At 43.0% G+C, this 21907-nt stretch overlaps 1 protein-coding gene and 1 non-coding gene across 2 annotated transcripts; one reads left to right on the top strand and one right to left on the bottom strand.

Moving 5' to 3' along the window:
- Window positions 1-57: 57 nt before the first annotated feature.
- Window positions 58-21433, bottom strand: LOC110521893 (lysophospholipase D GDPD3). Its single transcript, XM_021599834.3, has 10 exons — window positions 20486-21433; window positions 20131-20173; window positions 7682-7817; window positions 7399-7444; window positions 6080-6198; window positions 4798-4887; window positions 4482-4615; window positions 4156-4215; window positions 3989-4040; window positions 58-750 (listed from the first exon to the last, which is right to left on the bottom strand). The coding sequence occupies exons 1-10, from the start codon at window positions 20622-20624 to the stop codon at window positions 622-624; spliced, it is 948 nt and encodes a 315-aa protein (XP_021455509.1). The 5' UTR covers window positions 20625-21433; the 3' UTR covers window positions 58-621.
- Window positions 1760-1813, top strand: LOC118945902 (U7 small nuclear RNA). The gene has a single exon (XR_005041057.1). It is a non-coding gene; the product is annotated as a U7 small nuclear RNA (small nuclear RNA).
- Window positions 21434-21907: the final 474 nt, after the last annotated feature.

Below are 21907 nucleotides of genomic sequence, written 5' to 3'. Positions count from 1 at the left end.
TGTGTGTTGGAAGCCGTTATTTTCCAGTGGTATAAACAAATGGAAGTTGGCCTTGAATGCTTAACTATACAAGTATTTATTTAAATCATCTTTGCATTGATAAACATACAATTTGTATAGCATGTCAATACCCCAAAAGTCAGTTCCATTATGTAAATGTCATAATACCATGAGAGAACATCAAGGATATATACTTAAAGAAATCACTTCTCCTCCCAACAACATCCAGACATTCACTGATAGATCCATTAGGGTTTGGGAGGGTTGCAGAGAGAGGTGAACAGTGTCTCAATATATGGCCACAATCCATTAACCAAAAGACAGTACGTGTAAGTGACATACTTTTGTGTAGATGGAATGAAGTTGCCTAAAGACATTGATCAGAGATTGGTTATGTGTTTTTCCCTCTATTGGTTAAGGTTGGGATTTCGGAAAGTTGCGCTGGTCTTGGATCTGTGCTTTTTAAGGCAACTTCTTCACAGAGCTGTCCTTCTGCTCATCGGTAGAGACCGAAAATTGCGATTTCAGTGTGGTTCTTTCCACTCGTACATTGATAGGTAGCTCGAGCTGTCAGTTAAGAACCTGTTTGTGAATTAGTAGTTTGATTGGAGGTTTGGGCTGTCAGTCTTGACTCCTGTGTCTGTGTAGGTAGTCAGTCAGGAGGGTGGGGTAGTCTGTCATGACGCCTGTGGCTCCTGCTTCGAACGCCGCCTCGATGTCAGGATCCTCGTTGCAGACGAACAGGTGCACCTGAGGACAGAGAGGGCCAGACGTCAGTTATCCCACATGAGAAAAATACTACAGTACGTGCTAAAGAATTCTATAGTAAACTTTTGTATACTGTACTACACACTTTAGTATCCCTTGATCATGTGTTGTACTTGTACTTTAGAATGTTGTAGAATGCTACAGTATTATCAGCAAAAATAAGCAGTGAGGTAAATATTACAGTAATGTCTGCAAAAACACTACACTTATTTAACAATAGTAAATACCATTCTTTTAATTTAACCTTTATTTTGACAAGTAGTCAATGCTGAGACCAAGGTCACTTTTCCAGATGAGCCCTGTATTAAGCACCAAAATACACATCTAAACACATTCATATACACAAAAAGAAAAACAGAAAAGACAATCTTCAGTAAAAAGGTCCCCTAACAACCGTCTGAAATACCATAGAGGCACAAATTCCACCAATTATAAAGTGTATTGTAGATCATGCCACAAGTAAGGTGCAAGGAAATTAAAGGCTGATTTTCCTAACTCTCTGGATACCATCTATGTGACTTCAAAGAGGTGATGAGGAACTATAGTATACCATTTGCATATACCCTGCCCATTCCCCTCACCCCATTTTGTGCCACACAGGTGGACTCCAATCAAGTTGTAGAAACATCAAGGATTATCAATGGAAACAGGATCGCTTGAGCTCAATGTCGAGTCTCATAGCAAAGGGTCTGAATACTTTTGTAAATGTGATAGTTCAGTTTCTAAAAACCTGTTTTTGCTTTATCGTCATGGCGTATTGTGTGTAAATTGATGAGGGGAAAAAAACAATTTTATCAATTTTAGAATAAGGCTGTAACATAACAGAATGTGGAAAAAGTGAAGGGGTCTGAATAATTTCTGAATGCACTGTAAGTGAGACATCTACATGCTAAGTATGGACCATATATCGTGATCCCTACAGGTTATAGAAAAGAGCAGAAGCTCTGAACTATTCGTTCTGACTCCAGTCCTACCTACCTACAGGTTATGTCAAATTTGCTTTTTTAGTATTTCTCCAGTAGGTTTCCTGAAGGAGAAAGCCTCCACTTCTATGTCAAAGATAATAAAACAAAAACACTATAGTAAATCCTACAGTAATGCCTGCAAAAGCACTACCGTAAATTCTACAGTATAGTACATTATGCAAAAACTCTACATAAAAACACTACAGTATATTAAAATCCGCAAAAACACTACAATAATTACTATAGTATTTTCCATGTTGGCGGATATGAGTGAGAGGGCTGGGTTGTGCTTATTAGGTACAAAACAAAGTGAAACAGGGAGTTACTATCTGAACATTGAATGTGAAATGCTGAGTTACATTTTTTGTTGCGCAACATTTTGCTATGGTGTTCTTGAATGAACATGACCCTGGTTCCATTTCAGTCACCTGTCCCTTCACCAGGAGTGTCAAACTCATTTTGACCCGGGTGTGCATTCGGTCTTCAACAAGGTCAAGAGCGCTGCACTAAAAATTGTCAAAATATAGGTGATTATTAGTGAGCTGGGCTGCAGGGGTGGACTGGGAGCCCACACCACTACTCGTGCCGCCAACTCAGTTTGAGATATTAATCTACACATCGATTGGGCTGATAGAAATCCTCATTATTTAGTTGAATGATTTTCAATATGAGCATCATTATTTCTATATAGACTACACTTTCTTGTTCTGAACTTCTAACGCGAGTGGGAGGGGTGTGGCTTTGTGACAATAATCAAGAGCAGCTGCTCACCGATTTGACAGCTCCAACACCGCCAAAACATCAGCAATGCAGCTATCGCTGGTTAACTCTTGATCTGATTGAATCTAGGCTTTAAGATATGTTTCAAACAAGTGCCTATCATATGTGTTCCCCTGAATCAACACCTACCCTATTCGTTTCTATTACAGGCCTCCAGACTGTCATTTTCCACTGGTGTCACTTACTTTTACAGTTGGTGGCACCAGCCCATGATTTGGTCGGACCCAAATCACGAGTAATCATCTTATAAGTCATTTGTAGTACTTTATTAAGAAGTATAATAGACTACGGAGGTATTCACACCCAAGCAGGAATGCATGTTTCAATATATTTTTATGTGCTAATCCAGTGATTGTCATGAATTTTGGGGTTCAAAATTAAACTATAGATGCTATATTTTACTGTCAAAATAGGACTCCAGGATTTACAGATTTATTTTTGTTCTATAGAGATGAATTACATACATCTTAATGTGCAGTAACTAATATCATAGGCTAATTAATGTAGGGTTCAACACCTGTAGAAGTGGAAGCTATTAAAAAAGCACAATTAAATTTCTAACTCTAAATACAATACCCACTGCTAGTAGCCATGTATTAATCCAACACTAAATGTTATGTGCTAAAAAACACATTTGTAGGCTACTACCCATGAGCTCCATATCTCAAACCCATATAAAATATCTTGGTTGTAAAATAGTTGTGATTGAGCTAAACATTGAGAGTTGGGAAATAAATAAGTATACCTACAGAAAGCTGAGACCCTCCTCTCTTCCGACAGGGACAGGGGGATGAAGCTTGTTGTACGTTTAGAAAGCATTTTTCTCTCGAGCGCATGGGGGGAGAGGAGAGTGGCTTGCTCATTGCATCAGCAGGCCCCAGTGAGGACACAGGCACATTTGGAGGGCAGCCTCTTTTTCATTACAGGAATCATTAGGATAATGCACTTTACTGTTTGACCAAATCATAGTTTTAGCCACCCCAAAAATAGGATGTTTTGAGTGAGGTGACAATGTAGAATGTGTTCCAAGTTTATAGGCACCCTTTCCGTTTTTTACCACCCATGATCTTGACTGACTAACTGATGACGGAGTTGGAGCAGGTCTCTTTACTGATGCCGCGTTTGACTTTGAATGTGAGTTTGCATGACCTCAGTCTATCAGAACTGGGCCGGCCCATCTTGGTGGGGTAGGCCAGCCATTGCCCACTGATCATCCAAAAGCCCATTATAGATCAGTAGAACAGAGAAACTCCACTAAAATCGAGCTGGATTGGAACTCCTATGTTTGCTCCTTGCCCTAGACACTCAGTGTCTATAGTTCTTAAAGGGCTGGATAAGGGAAAGAGGGATGTAACAGGAGCTCTGCTGACCCTACTGATGGGCCATGACATACTGAAGCGGTTAGCAGAAGGGGCTAGGAAGTGATGGCAGTAACAATTATGATGATAATAGTAATGATGGCGGTTGCTCTGTACCTGAATTCCTCTGTTGGCCAGATGTTTGAATAGACTCTTCCTCATCGTTAATCTGGAAAAACATTAACGTTTTGCAGGTGGTTTAATCTTTTATCAAAGCTTGTACATGGTCTGTTGGTTTTAGTAGGGAAAGGGAACTGCTTTGTTACTGTAGTAAATGTACCCACTTTTCTATCAGATAGATGACCATTCTGTTCTTCAGAAGACGCTCCTCAGGAATATATGTTCTGCAGAAATAGAAAGAGATTATTTGATAGTTACACTTTACGACATACACACACAGGGTTGCCAGAGAAAGAACAATAGAAAGCTCTCTGTCACCACACATCCGTCTGCACCTATACTCAAAGATAAACATGTGACTACACACATCCATGCACAGACATAACAGATGATGGTGAAGTCAGATGGGTACTGTATCAGCACATAAACTTTGGAACCCATACGCAGAAAAACATACATGACACACACGCACCCACACACACGCACACACCTGTTAATGATGCGTGGCAGGTAGAACTGCAGGAAGCTCTCTCCCAGCGGAACAAAGGGCAGCAGGCCGCTGTAGTAAAGGAGGAGCAGCTGCAGCCCTCGTCTCATACTGAAACTATAGGGCATGGTGGAGTTCTATAAGGAGAGAGGGAGAGCAGAGAGAGGGAGAGATGGAGGAACGGGATAGAAGAGAGCAGGAGGGACAGGGAAGAGAGAGGCTGGGTTGAGAGAGTGCAAGGAAATATCTCTCCCTAGGACAGGAGTTGGAGTTAGACCCCTGGTTCAGTTTATTGTATCTTCCCCTAGTTGACACTTACAGATCTGCGGCACTTTTTCATAATGGTAGAGTCTACAGTCGCCCACACTGTGAGGTTCTCTCTATCATACTGTTTCACCATGTTGGACGCCTGAGAGAGAGAGACCAGGGCAGAAAGGGAGAGGGGAGTTATTCGTTGTCTGTGACTAAAACATTTAGTGAAGCTGTGAAACCTATTATCGTTAGATTCTTTTTTTCCCTGACATAGTCAAATAACTCAAGCATAGATTGGTAACTTTTTTCCTAATTTGGCACACAAAGACCATGAGTAAAATGTGTCAAAAAGAATGGTACCGATTGTCCTATAGGTGGCAATGTTATAAGCGGTCTCACTTAAACCCTCATATCCACGTAGGTGTCTTTCCTCATGCTGAACAAATTTGCCTCAAGGACCCATAAGGCCTGTCAGGATATTTTTTTCATCCATCTTAAGAATTTTAGAAAACAAGTCCAAATAACACCAAGCTTGGGGTTTGGTTAATGACAAATCAAAAAATCTGATTTTTTGTGTCCATTTTTGTAAATCCACTTCACAATGGCCTATCAACTTGAAACTGAAATTGCTATTGATTACTCAAAAAAGAGAACTTAACAACTTATTTTCATAAGGAACGCTTATGCTCAAAAACATCTGCAATCATCTTCTCATGAACCATATGTCAGATTATGTCCAGATTTTTTATTTACTCATGACATCAGTCTTTAATGGTTTTAGTTGTTAAATTCAAATATAGCTGCACTGTAACCTGCACGTTAGCATATGCTAATGCTAAAAACACAAATCTTCTCATGAAACATAAATCATATTGACTCCAGATTTGGTATAGACTCAATGAATTAGCCTGTAATGAATTGGAGAAGGATTAGTTGCTGCATTCAAAGTCGGCCACGTCACACAACTAGATGGCACCATATAACACCAGGGCTATAAGAACTGAACCGATAGACATGGGGCCATGAAATTTGGTATGTAAACCAATGTATATGTCCTTAGAAGCTGTGTGATAAAGTCACTGCAACCTGAAATGGCTGCACTGGACCAGTTGGTGGCATTATAGATGTCGTCATCCTTGTGGTATTGAGAGAGAACCATGGTAATGCTTTCACTGATTGCACATAAAGGAAGATAGTTCCTACATGATATAGTGCTTGCTTTGCTATCCAACTATCTTGTGTCCTTTCTGTCTTCCTGTGAACCCCGTTCATTGCTGCTCACTGCTATATTTATAAAGTATATTCTGTAAATAAAGTTGAATTTGATTGGATTTAGCTTAGTCCTGTACTTTTTCCATCAGCAAGCTGTTGTCTTCTTTGATTTCGATGTTGACTGGCATCTTAGGGAACTTCCTGAACACTTCCTCCAACAGGGTGAACTTCCTGTCTGTACCGGTGCTGTAGTGGCCTGGTGTTGGAAAGGAAGGAAGAAAGGGAGGGGATGGGAGGGAGGGAGAAGGGTGAGGTAGGGAATGTCATGATAATACACACACACACACACACACACGCACACGCATATACGCACACACACATTGGTGCGAAACCTCACAAAGAGCATTTGTCTATGCCATTGACCCACTTCTGTCAGAGAAGTATGGTGGATGAGTGTGTGTGTCTCTGTGTGTGTGCCTTAATTAGGCTGACAACGTCGTTGTATTTTGGTACACCAGAAGTACACGAATTTCCAATGAAAAGCTGCGTTTGCCTTGCAGCATTGAGTTGCAGAGGTAGTTGCATAGTGCAAAGTGTCAAGTTTGGTGGAGGAGGAATAATGCCCTTGGGCTGTTTTTCATGGTTCGGGCTAGGCCCCTTAGTTCCAGTGAAGGGAAATCTTAATGCTACCGCATACAATGACATTCTCTAGGCAATTCTGTGCTTGCCCCTTTCCAACTTTGTGGCAACAGTTTAGGGAAGGCCCTCATGTTTCAGCATAACAATGCCCCCGTGCAGACCTCCCGATTGGCACAGTGGTCTAGGGCACTGCATCGCAGTGCTAGCTGTGCCACTAGAGATTCGGGGTTCGAGTCCAGGCTCTGTCGCAGCCGGCGGCAACTGAGAGACCCATGGCGTGGCACACAATTGGTCCAGTGTCGTCCGGGTTAGGGGAGGGTTTGCCCTGCAGGGATATCCTTGTCCCATCGTGCACTAGCGACTCCTGTGGCGGGCTGGGCGCAGTGCACGCTGACACAGTCAGGGTGTTTCCTCCGACACATTGGTGCGGCTGTCTTCCGGGTTAAGTGGGCATTGTGTCAAGAAGCTTGGTTGGGTTGTGTTTCGGAGGACTCTCGACTTTCACCTCTCCCGAGTCCGTATGGGACAAGACTAACTACGAAATTGGGGAGAAAAAGGGGTTAAAAAAGGATAATATATTTTTTAACTAATAATAAAAAAAAAAAAAGAAAGGTTTAAAATGAAAAACAATGCCCCCGTGCACAAAGCGAGGCCCAAACCCACTAATGCTCTTGTGGCTGATTGGAAGCAAGTCACTGAAGCAATGTTCCAACATCTAGTGGAAAGCCTTCCCAGAAAAGTGGAGACTGTTATAGCAGCTATGGGGGATCAACTCCATATTAATGCCATTGATTTTGGAATTAAATGTTTGCCCGACCTGCATTAAATGTGACCTCCAGTCTGTCCTTATACAAGGGTAAGTCCTGAAAAGAAAACACAATTAATATTTTATACTACAAAATGAATGAACTGTCTCATTACTGTATGGGACAGTTTATAAAAGCTAAAACAGTTTATGGAACATTATAAAAGGGGCCTACATGTATACACATTATAATACAAACACATTAAGGTCAGAATAGCTATGGTAACAAAGAGTTCAAGCAACAATCAAGGGGTGTTTTATATTCTATGGTTTTAATATACATTTGACCTCTAACCTCTAGGTTTAGGGAGGAGATGGTGACATCATGGCCAGTCTGCCTCAGGAGGTTTTCGTCATGTGACACGACCACATGACCATCCCGGGTCAGGTGACAGTCCAGCTCCAGCATTCCTGTACCCTGCTCCACCGCACTGAGGGGGAGGGGGGGGGGGGGGGGGGGGGTAGATTAAATGCCGACACCCGCATAACTGTTGTTTTGAACGTGTCGTAGGTGGAACTGCATTAGAGCTGTCAATCCACAAGTGGCTCCCGGCATCATACTTATTGTAGACATTGGCACATTAGTAGTAATCCCATGTAGCCATGTTTACAAGTTCCAACACTGGAATGTGTGATACAATCTACACATCGATTAGGCTGAAATATTTTGTTTAATGATTTTTAATTTGAGTTTCATTATTTCTATATAGCCTACATTTTCTAGTTCTGAACTTCTAACGTGAGTGGGATGGGTGTGGCTTTGTGACAATGACCACACAAGCAGCTGCTCACCGATTTGAAACACCAACTATGCAGGTGTAGGTTAGCGCATGTCAATGCTTGATCTGATTGAATCTAGCTCAGAGGTGTCAAACATACTGGCCTGTGAGGGGGTCCAATCCAGCTTTAGGGTGGTTTGAGAAAAAATACAAAAAAATCAAATAAACATACTTTAAAATGACTAAAACCAAATCGAAAGTATGTCAAAATAACAATGGACCTAAAGTATTCATACCCCTTGACTTATTGCACATTTTGTTGTGTTACAGCCTGAATTCAAAATGGATTAAATAAATTTGTCACACATAAAAGTTAAAAGATGTTTCATTTATTCTTTTCAAATATCGAATTTACATAAGTACTGTATTCACACCCCTGATTCAATTAAGTGATAATGCCCGAGAAGCCTGTGTTTGGAGGATATATTGGCACGGGTGTTCGTGGAGGGCCGGCAAACTGTGCCAATACCCTTCAAACACCGGCTAAGAGGGTTACCTACATATTCAAATAACGATTGACATATTTTGATGAATTTATTAAAATTATTTCATCCTTCCACAAGATATAGTCCTGACACAAATCTAAGGTTGCACCCCAAGCCGGTTCGTTTGCCAGAGACTCAACCCAGTTGTTCAGTCTTTTTGTTCTAAATTGTTCTAGTCATTCGTTCTAAATGTTCCATACCCATACTGGCTGGCAACATTTTTATCCCTTGAATTCTAGCTAGCCAACTACAGCTAACTTACAGTCACGTCAAACAGTGCAGCCAAAATAACAGCAAAGTAGCTTAATTTGCATCTGTTTAAGTTGCTTTCTAGTGTAATCTATTTGGATACAATGCTAATGAGGCGCGATTTCTCCTGGCATAGAAAATGTGCTCTCTCATCAGGACACTGTTGTTCAGAGGAGCTAGCCAAAAACACAGCTAACACAAACACTTCAAACTGAAGCTGGATAGACTTTAAACTAGTCGGACTTCATTTCATTTGATCTTTTTTCAATTGATATTTCTTTGTATATATCCATGAAAATGATGCCAGCTGATTCATGATTTCGACTGGCTGAGAAATGCTGCCTGCCTGTCTGTCTCATCCTGACTCCCGACACTTTCATAACTATGGGACAGCTTGAGATTGAGTTTGAATATTGAAACAATGTTGAAATGTTGAAGGTAATATGTAATATGGTAATATGTAATATGGTAATATGGTAAAGTGACTATGCATAGATAATAAACAGCGAGTAGCATCAGTGTAAAAGCAAAGCTGTATTACTTTTTGAGGATCTGGGGACCCATGCCAAATCCTCAGTCTCCAGAGGGGGAAAAGGTGTCGTGCCCTCTTCACGACTGTCTTGTTGTGTTTGGACCATGATAGTTTGTGGTGATGAGGACACCAAGGAACTTGAAACTCTCGACCCGCTCCACTACAGCCCCATTGATGTTAATGAGGGCCTGTTCGGCCCTACTTTTCATGTAAGTCCACGATCAGCTCCTTAGTCTTGCTCACATTAAGGGAGAGGTTGTTGTCCTGGTCTCTGACCTCCTCCCTATAGGCTGTTTCATCATTGTCGGGGACCAGGCCTACCATCATTGAGTTATCTGCAAACTTAATAATAGTGTTGGTGTCGTGCTTGGCCACACAGTTGTGGGTGAAGAGGGAGTACGGGAGGGGACTAAGTACACACCCCTGAGGGGCCCCAGTGTTGAGGATCAGTGTGGCAGACATGTTGTTGCTACCCTTACTACCTGGGGGCAGCCTGTCAGGAAGTTCAGGATCCAGTTGCAGAGGTAGGTGTTTAGTCCCAGGATCCTTAACTTAGGGATGACCTTTGTAGAAACTATGGTGTTGAACGATGAGCTGTAGTTAATAAACAGCACTCTCACATAGGTGTTCCTTTTGTCCAGGTAAGAAAGGGCAGTGTGGAGTGCGATTGAGATTGCGTCATTTATGGATCTGTTGAGGCGGTATGTGAATTGCAGTGGGACAAGGGTTTCCGGGATGATGGTGTCGATGTGAGTCATGACCAGTCTTTCAAAGCACTGAATGGCTACCGACATGAGTGCTACGGTGCGGTAGTAATTTAGGCAGGTTACCTTCACGGGCACAGGGACTATGGTGGTCAGCTTGAAACACATAAGTATTACAGATTCGGTCAGGGAGATGTTGAAAATGTTAGTGAAGACACTTGCCAGTTGTTCCGCACATGCTTTGAGTACACGTCCAGGTAATCCGTCTGGCCCCGTGGCTTTGTGAATGTGGACCTGTTTAAAGGTCTTGCTTACATCAGCTACGGCGAGTGTGATCACACAGTCATCCGAAAAAGCTGGCATTCTCATGCATGCTTCAGGGTTGCTTGCCTCAAAGCGAGCATAGAAGGCATTTAGCTCATCTGGCAGGCTCGCCTCACTGGGCAGCTTGCGGCTGGGTTGCCCTTTGTAGTTTGTAATAGTTTGCAAGCCCTGCCACATCCAACAAGCGTCAGAGTCGGTGTAGTAGGATTCAATCTTAGTCCTGTATTGATGCTTTGCAGGGTTTGATGGTTTGTCTGAGGGCATAGCAGGATTTCTTATAAGCGTCCGGATTACAGTCCTGCTCCTTGAAAGTGGCAGCTGTAGCCTTTAGCTCGGTGCGAATGTTGCCTGTAATCCATGACTTCTGGTTGGGATAGCAAAATCAGAATTAGTTGGGTAACATAGATAAATAAGATGTTTTATCTTATTTATTGTCATTAGAATGTCTTCTTTTTGAAAAATACTGTTGACAGTGTGCAGTTATCCCTTCTCTGCTAGGGCTCAGTTACTTGGGGTCCAGAGAGGGGAGAGGTCAGGTTAGTCTTATCTGTGAATGTGTCTGTAACTATTTCTAAACCAGGTGAAGGGATGGCGTGATTAAAGGGGAACCAGTTAGTTGGCTCCACAATGTCTGTGTGCCAGTCACTCCTCTCCGTGATCTTGTCCAGGAGGGATTGTATTTGAGATGGGAGTGTCTAGAATTGACAATTGATACAGTGGGGAGAACAAGGATTTGATACACTGCTGATTTTGCAGGTTTTCCTACTTACAAAGCATGTAGAGGTCTGCATTTTTTTATCATAGGTACACTTCAACTGTGAGAGACGGAATCTAAAACAAAAATCCAGAAAATCACATTGAATGATTTTTAAGTAATTAATTTGCATTTTATTGCATGACATAAGTATTTGATCACCTACCAACCAGTAAGAATTCCGTCTCTCACAGACCTGCTAGTTTTTCTTTAAGAAGCCCTCCTGTTCTCCACTCATTACCTGTATTAACTGCACCTGTTTGAACTCATTGCCTGTATAAAAGACACCAGTCCACACACTCAATCAAACAGACTCCAACCTCTCCACAATGGCCAAGACCAGAGAGCTGTGTAAGAACATCAGGGATAAAATTGTAGACCCGCACAAGATTGGGATGGGCTATAGGACAATAGGCAAGCAGCTTGGTGAGAAGGCAACAACTGTTGGCGCAATTATTAGAAAATGGAAGAAGTTCAAGATGACGGTCAATCACCCTCGGTCTGGGGCTCCATGCAAGATCTCACCTTGTGGGGCATCAATGATTATGAGGAAAGTGAGGGATCAGCCCAGAACTACACGGCAGGACCTGGTCAATGACCTGAAGAGAGCTGGGACCACAGTCTCAAAGAAAACCATTAGTAACACACTACGCCGTCATGGATTAAAATCCTGCAGCGCACGCAAGTTCCCCCTGCTCAAGCCAGCGCATGTCCAGGCCCATCTGAAGTTTGCCAATGACATCTGGATGATCCAGTGGTGGAATGGGAGAAGGTCATGTGGTCTGATGAGACAAAAATAGAGCTTTTTGGTCTAAACTCCACTCGCCGTGTTTGGAGGAAGAAGAAGGATGAGTACAACCCCAAGAACACCATCTTGAGTTTAGACCATGAAGCATGGAGTTGGAAACATCATTCTTTGGGGATGCTTTTCTGCAAAGGGGACAGGACGACTGCACCGTATTGAGGGGAGGATGATGGGGTCATGTATCACGAGATCTTGGCCAACAACCTCCTTCCCTCAGTAAGAGCATTGAAGGATGGGTCGTGGCTGGGTCTTCCAGTATGACAATGACCCGAAACACACAGCCAGGGCAACTAAGGAGTGGCTCCGTAAGAAGCATCTCAAGGTCCTGGAGTGGCCTAGCCAGTCTCCAGACCTGAACCCAATAGAAAATCTTTGGAGGGAGCTGAAAGTCCGTATTGCCCAGCGACAGCCCCGAAACCTGAAGGATCTGGAGAAGGTCTGTATGGAGGAGTGGGCCAAAATCCCTGCTGCAGTGTGTGCAAACCTGGTCAAGAACTACAGGAAACGTATGATCTCTGTAATTGCAAACAAAGGTTTCTGTACCAAATATTAAGTTCTGCTTTTCTGATGTATCAAATACTTATGTCATGCAATAAAATGCAAATTAATTACTTAAAAATCATTATGTGATTTTCTGGATTTTTGTTTTAGATTTCATCTCTCACAGTTGAAGTGTACCTATGATACAAAAAATTGACCTCTACATGCTTTGTAAGTAGGAAACACTGCCGATTTTGCAGGTTATCAAATACTTGTTCTCCCCACTGTATATGCCATTGGATGAGGTTATGTTTTGATCCTAAGTGGTCCCAAGAACGGGATAAAACTTTGTTTAGGAGACCAAACTGAACGATAATTTATAGCCAATACTGTCTGGCTATGGGATACTCCTCTCTCAAGTAAAATTCTTCCTTTCTGCAGTTTTCCCAAGACCTGTGGTTTGTCATGTCGACTAGGGAGTGGATCTTTGCTATAAAGGATCTCAGTTGCCATTATGTTGACACTCTCAGGGAATTCATTTATAGACACTGAATTGATCTGAGTCACACGGCTATGGTGAAGCTCATATAATTACAGATGGACTTTATGATAACTGACTTGTGTGGTTTGCTCTCTCATGATTTGGTAATACAGGAAATTTCCACGACAACCTACAGTCACTGTGGGGACAACGTCATCGATGCACTTATTGATGAAGCTGGTGACTGAGGTGGTATGCTCCTCAATACCATTGGATGAATCCCGGAACATATTCCAGTCTGTGCTAGCAAAACAGTCTTCTCATTTGACCACTTCAGTATTGAGTGAGTCACTAGTTACTTCCTGCTTTTGCTTGTAAGCAGGAATCAGGAGGAAAAAATTATGGTAAGATTTGCCAAATGGAGGGCGAGGAAGAGCTTTGTATGCATCTCTGTGTGTGGAGTAAAGGTGGTCTAGAGTTGTTTTCCCTCTGGTTGCACATGTGACATGCTGGTAGAAATGATATAAAAAGGATTTATGTTTGCCTGCATTAAAGTCCCCAGCCACAAGGAGCGCAGTTTCTGGATGAGCATTTTCTTGTTTGTTGATGGCCTTATTCAGCTCGTTGAGTAAGGTCTTAGTGCCAGCATCGGTTTGTATTGGTTAAATAGACAGCTACGAATAATATAGATGAAAACTCTCTAGGCAGATAGTGTGGTCTACAGCTTATCATGAGGTACTCTACCTCAGGCAAGCAATACCTCAAGACTTCTTTAATATTAGACATCACAAACCAGCCGTTATTGACAAATAGACACACACACCCACCCCTCGTCTTACTAGATGTAGCTGTTCTGTCCTGCCGATGCACAGAAAACCCAGCCAGCTCAATATTATCTGTGTCTTCGTTCAGCCATGACTCAGTGAAACACAAGATATTAGACCCACCCGTTGTATAATACTTTGTAGAATAATCTTTGGCATTGATTACAGCTGTGAGTCTTTCTGGGTAAGTCTCTAAGAGCTTTCCCCACCTGGATTGTGCAACATTTGCCCATTATTCTTTTCAAAATTCTACAAACTGTCAAATTTGTTGTTGATCATTGTTGGACAACCATTTTCAGGTTTTGCCTGAAAGTAGATTTAAGTCAAAACTGTCTTCTTGGCCACTCAGGAACATTCACTGTCTTCTTGGTAAGCAACTCCAGTGTAGATTTGGCCTTGTGTTTTAGGTTATTGTCCTGCTGAAAGGTAAATTAATCTCCTAGTGTCTGGTGGAAAGCAGACTGAACCAGGTTTTGCCTGTGCTTAGATCAATTCTGTATCTTTTTTTATCCTGAAATTCTCCCCAGTCCTTATTGATGATAAGCATACTGTCGTGACTTCTGCTTAATGTGAAGACTGTTATATCAAATCAATTCTCTGTGTAATTATTATTACGTAATTAAACTAATCTTGTAACATTAATGAACTAAGTCGTCGTGGCACCATGGGAAAAAGTTTAAAGAGTCACTATTTCCCGAATTGAACTCTTCAGATATTTTCATGTCTTATCGATTACAGTCACTTATTAATGTATTATTACCTCAGTCATTCTGAACGTCGTAATTTCTTGACGTCTGCACTAACCCTACTTTATTGATGAATCAGCTCAATTATTTATTCATTTACTAACTAATTAAACAATTACAGAATACACAAACATTATACAGTAAATTGTCTCTCGAAGACTAGCAAAACAGGACCGTTTGGGTATAACACGGTGGCGAGGAGACAAAGGAGTTACTCTATTGGACATTGGGAAGCTATGCTCACAAAATACAAACTCTTAAGCACTCTAATATTCGCTCAGTCGGGAAAAGAGAACACAATATATGTATTTATGACTGAGCTGTCCTTGATCGTCCAAATCCTTGGTCACGGAGATGTTGGGTGTACGACTCTGGTTCAACCACCAGAGATCACCATGTCCTTAGGTAGAACTACTGGTCATGGTGGTGGTGGTAAGAATGGATACTTCACCGTACCTTGTACAGTAGTTCTCAGAGTTGATCTCGTTAGAATGCTTCAGAGGTTATCGATGTTCTCATCCTAGGCTACGTATGCTTCCACCTGCAGATTGATAAGGCGACGTCTAGGATTTGCTTCTTCTGTAGTGATCGATAGTTTGAGTTTATAACCATTTTGCAACATTCGGCTCACGCTTGGTCTATAGAGTGGTAGATTTCTGAACCATTTGTAACCTTTTCAGCTGATGCTGAACATAACTGGTCTAATATGTTAATTCTTCAGTGCGTCCTTTTAAACAATTGGGGAAAAAGGGCGTTCCATTACGTTTCGCATAATTACTGTGCTCACGTGGGCGTGGTTACTCACTTGGTAAACTACATAAAAAAAACATTTTCTCATGTAGAAGACAAATCACATTTCTATTTTTTCAAAAATATTCAGATACTTAATCATTATTTTTATACAACATTCAGATGCAAACCTCATAATTAAGAAGTGTAGACAGAGGTACAGTTATGTGGTTCTGTCTTTCATGATGTCACATCATCAAAACAAATGAGGGGAAGGGCTAGCTAAAAGGGTTATGGGAAGGGTTAGCTAACATTTTAAGTACAGTGGGGCAAAAAAGTATTTAGTCAGCCACCAATTGTGCAAGTTCTCCCACTTAAAAATATGAGAGAGGCCTGTAATTTTAATCATAGGTACCCTTCAACTATGACAGACAAAATGAGAAAAAAAATCCAGAAAATCAGTGGTTAACCTAGTGGTTAGAGCGTTGGACTAGTAACCGGAAGGTTGCAAGTTCAAATCCCCGAGCTGACAAGGTACAAATCTGTCGTTCTGCCCCTGAACAGGCAGTTAACCCACTGTTCCTAGGCCGTCATTGAAAATAAGAATTCGTTCTTAACTGACTTGCCTAGTTAAATAAAGGTAAAATAAAAAATAAATCACCTTGCGGGATACAACTCAGCCCATGGGAGCCCCCTGACAATAGCAGAGGGTCACACCACCGGGCCAGGACCCATTGGCCTGACAGGGACACCTGAAGCAACCAGCTTAGGCTGCGAGATGCATCGAGGTGAGTGGCTAGCACTCAGCACCGGAAGGGCCACGTCAACAATAGCCCAAGGGGAACGACTTCCATTACAGAAGCCAAAATTTGCCTAAGCAGAGACGGAATCCAGACACCCTCCGTGGGGATAGAAAAGTGTGATAGGCGAGTGAGTCTAGCTCGAGACCCAGAAACGGAATGCACTGAGATGGAGTCAGACGGCTCTTTTCTGGTTTATTATGAAGCCTAGAGACTGAATATGGGACTAGCATGGATGTGTGTAATACCAATCGTCTTGTGAACATTCAGAATATGTAGACTGAGGTGCTTGCTGAGGGCACGTAGGTCTCAAATGGGACGTACAATCCCGTCCCTTTTTGGAACCAGGAAATACCAGCCGTACCAGCCGTCCTGGATCTTCAACATTGGAACCACTCGGATTACCTGCTTCTGGAGACAGGAGGATATTTCCTCCCTCAAAATGGGCGCCGAGGACTCGGGAACAGTCGAAGTGATGATGCTGCAGAAGTGTGGGGAATGCACAACAAATTGTAGCCTGTACCCCAACATTACTTTTGGTATGATCCAGGGTGACACTGCGTATGTGCGCCATTGGTTGGTGCAGACAGTGAGACTCCCGTGAAATGCCATCTGAAGGGTCGGGAAACCACCATGGGGACCGGGAGAGATTACTTATTTTTCCACCACTTTTGACAACCAAAGAGACTTTGTGGGATAATAGCATGGTCCTGTCCAACCCTGCTAATTCCCTCAACTCTGCTACCAACAACCACTTAAGGGGCACAGGGGGATCTGGCAAGGGCTGACGTAGTACCTTGTTTGGACAGCAACCAAACTTGGGGGCACTGTTGTCAAAGTAATGTTTTTGTGGAGGGTTGCACTGGTCGCTCACACCTGTACCAAGGACCCTCGTTCTGGGGTTACCCGAGCCAAGTGCTCAGGGGCTGCTTTCTCATCAGAAGGGGGGGGGGGGGGGGGGGGGCGGTCTGTGTATATTTGTAAACAACAGCTGGTGAACGAAATTTAAGGAAGTCTCTAGATTTTGCTTGCCTGAAGTAGAGTATCTCATGATAAGCTGTAGACCACACTATTTGCCAAGAGAGTTAATCAAAACATTTTTGTGGCTGTTAATTTACCACCACAGACGGACGCTGGCAGTAAGACTGCACTGAGTCAGCTGCATAAAGGAAATAAGCAAACAGGAAACCGCTCACCGTTAGGCGGCGCTCCTTGTGGCCGGGGACTTTAATGCAGGGAAACTTAAATCAGTTTTACCTAATTTCTATCAGCATGTTAAATGCGCAACCAGAGGGAGAAAAACTCTAGATCACCTTTACTCCACACACACAGACGCATACAAAGCTCTCCCTCGCCCTCCATTTGGCAAATCTGACCATAATTTTATCCTCCTGATTCCTGCTTACAAGCTAAAATTAAAGCAGGAAGCACCGATGACTGTCAATAAAAAAAAGTGGTCAGATGAAGCAGATGCTAAACTACGGACTGTTTTGCTAGCACAGACTGGAATATGTTCCGGGATTCTGCCGAAGGCATTGAGGAGTACATCACATCGGTCACTGGCATTATCAATAAGTGCATCGAGGACGTCGTTCCCGCAGTGACTGAATGTACATACCCCAACCAGAAGCCATGGATTACAGGCAACATTCGCACTGAGCTAAAGGGTAGAGCTGGCGCTTTCCAGGTGTGGGATTCTAAACCAGAAGCTTATAAGAAATCCTACTATGCTCTCCGACGAACCATCGAACAGGAAAAGCGCCAATACAAGACTAAGATTGAATTGTACTACACCGGCTCCGACACCCGTCGGATGTGGCAGGACCTGCAAACTATTACAGACTACAAAAGGGAAGCACAGCCACAAGCTGCCCAGTGACACGAGCCTACCAGACAAGCTAAATCACTTTTATGCTCGCATCGAGGCAAGCAACACTGAGGCATGCATTGGAGAACCAGCTGTTCCGGACAACTGTGTGATCACGCTCTCCATTGCCGATTTAAGACCTTTAAACAGGTCAACATTCACAAGGCCGCTGGGCCAGACGGATTACCAGGACGTGTACTCCGGGCATGTGCTGACAAACTGGCAGGTGTCTTCACTGACATTTTCAACATGTCCCTGACTGAGTCTGTAATACCAACATGCTTCAAGCAGACCCCCATAGTCCCTGTGCCCAAGGTAACCTGCCACTAAGGTACCCTGCCTAAATGACCACAGACCGGTAGCACTCACGTCCATAGCCATGAAGTGCTTTGAAAGGCTGGTCATGGCTCACTATTATTATCATCCCAGAAACTCTAGACCCACTCCAATTTGCATACCGCTCAAACAGATCCACAGATGATGCAATCTCTATTTCACTCCACACTTTTCTTTTCCACCAAGACAAAAGGAACACCTACGTGAGAATGCTATTCATTGACTACAGCTCAGCGTTCAACACCATAGTGCCCACAAAGCTCATCACTAAGCTAAGGATCCTGGGACTAAACACCTCCCTCTGCAACTGGATCCTGGACTTCCTGACGGGCCGCCCCCGGGTGATGAGGGTAGGTAGCAACACATCTGCCACGCTGATCCTTAACACAGGAGCCCCTCAGGGGTGTGTACTCAGTCCCCTCCTGTACTCCCTGTTCACCCACGACTGCATGGCCAGGCACAACTCCAACACCATCATTACATTTGCAGACGACAAGTGGTAGGCCTGATCACCGACAAGACAACCTATAGGGAGGAGGTCAGAGACCTGGCAGGGTGGTGCCAGAATAACAACCTATCCCTCAACGTAATCAAGACAAAGGAGATGATTGTGGACTACAGGAAAAGGAGGACCGAGCACACCCCACTCTCATTGATGGGGCTGTGGTGTGGCAGGGTGAGAGCATCAAGTTCTTTGGTATCCACATCACCAACAAACTAGAATGGTCCAAACACACAAAAACTGTCATGAAGAGGGCACAACAAAACCTATTCCCCTCAGGAGACCGAAAAGATTTGGCTTTGGTCCTCAGATCCTCAAAATGTTCTACAGCTGCAACATCGAGAGCAGCTGCTCGGCCTCCGACCTCAAAGTACCACAGACGGTAGTGCGCACGGCTCAGTACATCACTAGGGCTAAGCTGCCTACCATCCAGGACCTCTACACCAGGCGGTGTCAGATGAAGGCCCTAAAAATTGTCAAAGACCCCAGCCACCACAGTCAGAATGTTCTCTCTGCTACTGCATTGCAAGCGGTAGGTACCGGAGCGCCAAGTCTACAACCAAAAGGCTTCTCAACAGCTTTTACCCCCAAGCCATAAGACTCCTGAACAGGTAATCAAATGGCTACCCGGACTATTTGCATTGTGTCCTGCCATTCAAGACCCCCCCCAACCCCTCTTATACTCTGTTGCTACTCTCTGTTTATCATCTATGTATAGTCACTTTAACAATACCCACATGTAGATATTACCTCAATTAGCCCGACTCTGTACCGGTACCACCTGTATATAGCCTCACTACTGTAATTTTACTGTTTTTTATTTCTTTACTTATTTATTGTTTACCTAATACCTATTTTTTTAAACTTAAATTGCACTGTTGGTTAGGGCTTGTAAGTTTCATTTCACATGACAAATAAACTTTGATGGGAGGACGGCTCATAATAATGTCTGGAATGGAGTAAATGGAATGGTATCAAACACATTAAAGATGTGGTTACCACTCCATGTGGTTACCACTCCATTGACTCATTATGAGCAGCCTCCAATGAGTGAATGTTCTTGAGTGGCCTACTTACAGTTTTGACTGAATCTGCTTGAAAATCTATGGCGAGACTTAAAAATCGCCGTCTGCGACTTACCCAAACAGAATCACATCTGTAAATGCTGCCAAAGGTGTTTCTAACATGTATTGACTTTAGGTAGATTGTTGAACAAAAATACAATTAAATCCATTTTAATACCACTTTGTAACACAATCAAATGTGAAGCAATCGAATGGGGGTGAATACTTATGATACGCACTGTAACTGATCTGAAGCCAGGTTTGGTTAGGGTTGGTCACTTACTGTGTGAAGGCCTCCATGGTGCTCTCTATCCTCTCGCCGCTTCCTGCCAAGACAGATCAGAAAAGCAGAGAACATCACTGTCATATCCAGCTCCAAGACTCTCGCTCTCTAGCCTGCTTTTCCTTGATCCCCACTGACTTGAAATAACAGGATAGTTCAAATCAGAGCCAAATATTTATCCAGATATAGTGTGACTCTGGGTCAAATCAATAGACACTCAGCATTCCTGCATGCAGCTACACCACAGGCTCCAAACATCCCACTTTCACTTGTCCAGTCCATTCACATCAATGATTACAGATGAAAAGTGAAACAGCACGTTAACTACCACATCCCTCCACCGTTCCTTCCTTACCTCCTCTGTGTGAGATGTGGGTGCAGTGGAAGGCAGCCCGTTTCTTCTTGTGGAGGATCTGAGGGTTCTTCAACAGGTAGAGCGACGTCAGGGTGTAGCCCCCTAGGGCCGGAAGGATAAAGTACAGGAAACTGGCCATAATCAATTCTCCTCAGCAAACGGTCCTCAAAAGTGTCCGAAGGCAATTAGGCGCAGTATCAAAAGGCCTTTGGATCCTCCTAGATACTCTAACAATAAATGAATAGAACACCTACAAGTGTCAGGCTGTGTACTGATGGAAAATAACCTGCCAGATATGAGTCCCTTAAGTTGTAATAAAATATTTTCAGCTATCGCCCACCGTGCTGCTTCATAACATAGGTAACTAACAGCCAATGTAGAAACCACTCCAAATCCTCTTCAAGTGCATCTAAAGACACTCAATTGATCTGGTCATATTATAAACTTCACTTGACTCTTTTTCACACAATTATCTTCTCTCTTTCTATCTTCCACTTTACTACTCCTACTTTTATTCTGATCACTCGGTTTCTCTCTCTGTCAGTCCATTGGTCACCTCTCAGCCTACAACAATGTTGTAACAACTTTCATACAGTAAAAAAAAAAAAAAACAGGACTTGAAAAACTGGTACAACCTAAGGAGGCATCCGAAGGAAGTGCCACAAGGTCCTACTCCCATAACTTGCACTCGAATGCTTAGCAAAACTCTTACTCATAACCTCACCCAACGCTCCTCTCTTTCCCTCCATGGGTTCTGTTTGTAGTCAACCCTATCTCCTTCGCACTCTCCCTTTTTACCGTTCCCCCTCACTGAGTAACTGGGACCCACACGAAGTCATAAAATTACAGTTAATACTAGTCCGTCAGTAGGAGCTGGCCTCCCACACCTCTCTTTCCCCTCTTTTTCCCTTCCCTGTGGCATATATTGTTCTTCTCTCAGGCGTTACTACCTTTTGTGACACAAACTCACGCTCTCTTTCACTGTGTGTGTGATAAGGTAATCATGTAAATGGAACTATCCTACACGAAGTGCGGCTATAAAATACATTAAAAGCAAACCTCAAATAACATGCATTTATGGGTGGGAATATGAATGTAATGATAACATTATGGGTGCTACCTCTAGCAACAGATATGAGAGAAAGCTACCACTATAGGCTGTTAAAGAGCGTGTCAGCAAGCGTTGATACATGGCAGGTTTCGATGCCGTCAGGAACCTTTTAACAAAGGATGGGTATGTAAACTCATTTTTAATCACACACGGGCGCAAACACACACATAGACATTGTGTACTTAACAAAGAATAGATGTAAATGCACTTTCACAAGCAGGCATGCAACTTCAGCAGAATACTGTATAGCACAGCATTGTTTACACCAATACAAATGCTGAAAGGTAGCAAACGAGAAACTAGATATTCGG

Source organism: Oncorhynchus mykiss, chromosome 4, assembly GCF_057628025.1.
Source record: "Oncorhynchus mykiss isolate SJ-2025 chromosome 4, ASM5762802v1, whole genome shotgun sequence".
NCBI lineage: Eukaryota > Metazoa > Chordata > Actinopteri > Salmoniformes > Salmonidae > Oncorhynchus > Oncorhynchus mykiss.
The sequence above is the reverse complement of the archived record's forward strand: the minus strand, read 5'-3'. Positions and strand labels throughout refer to the sequence as shown.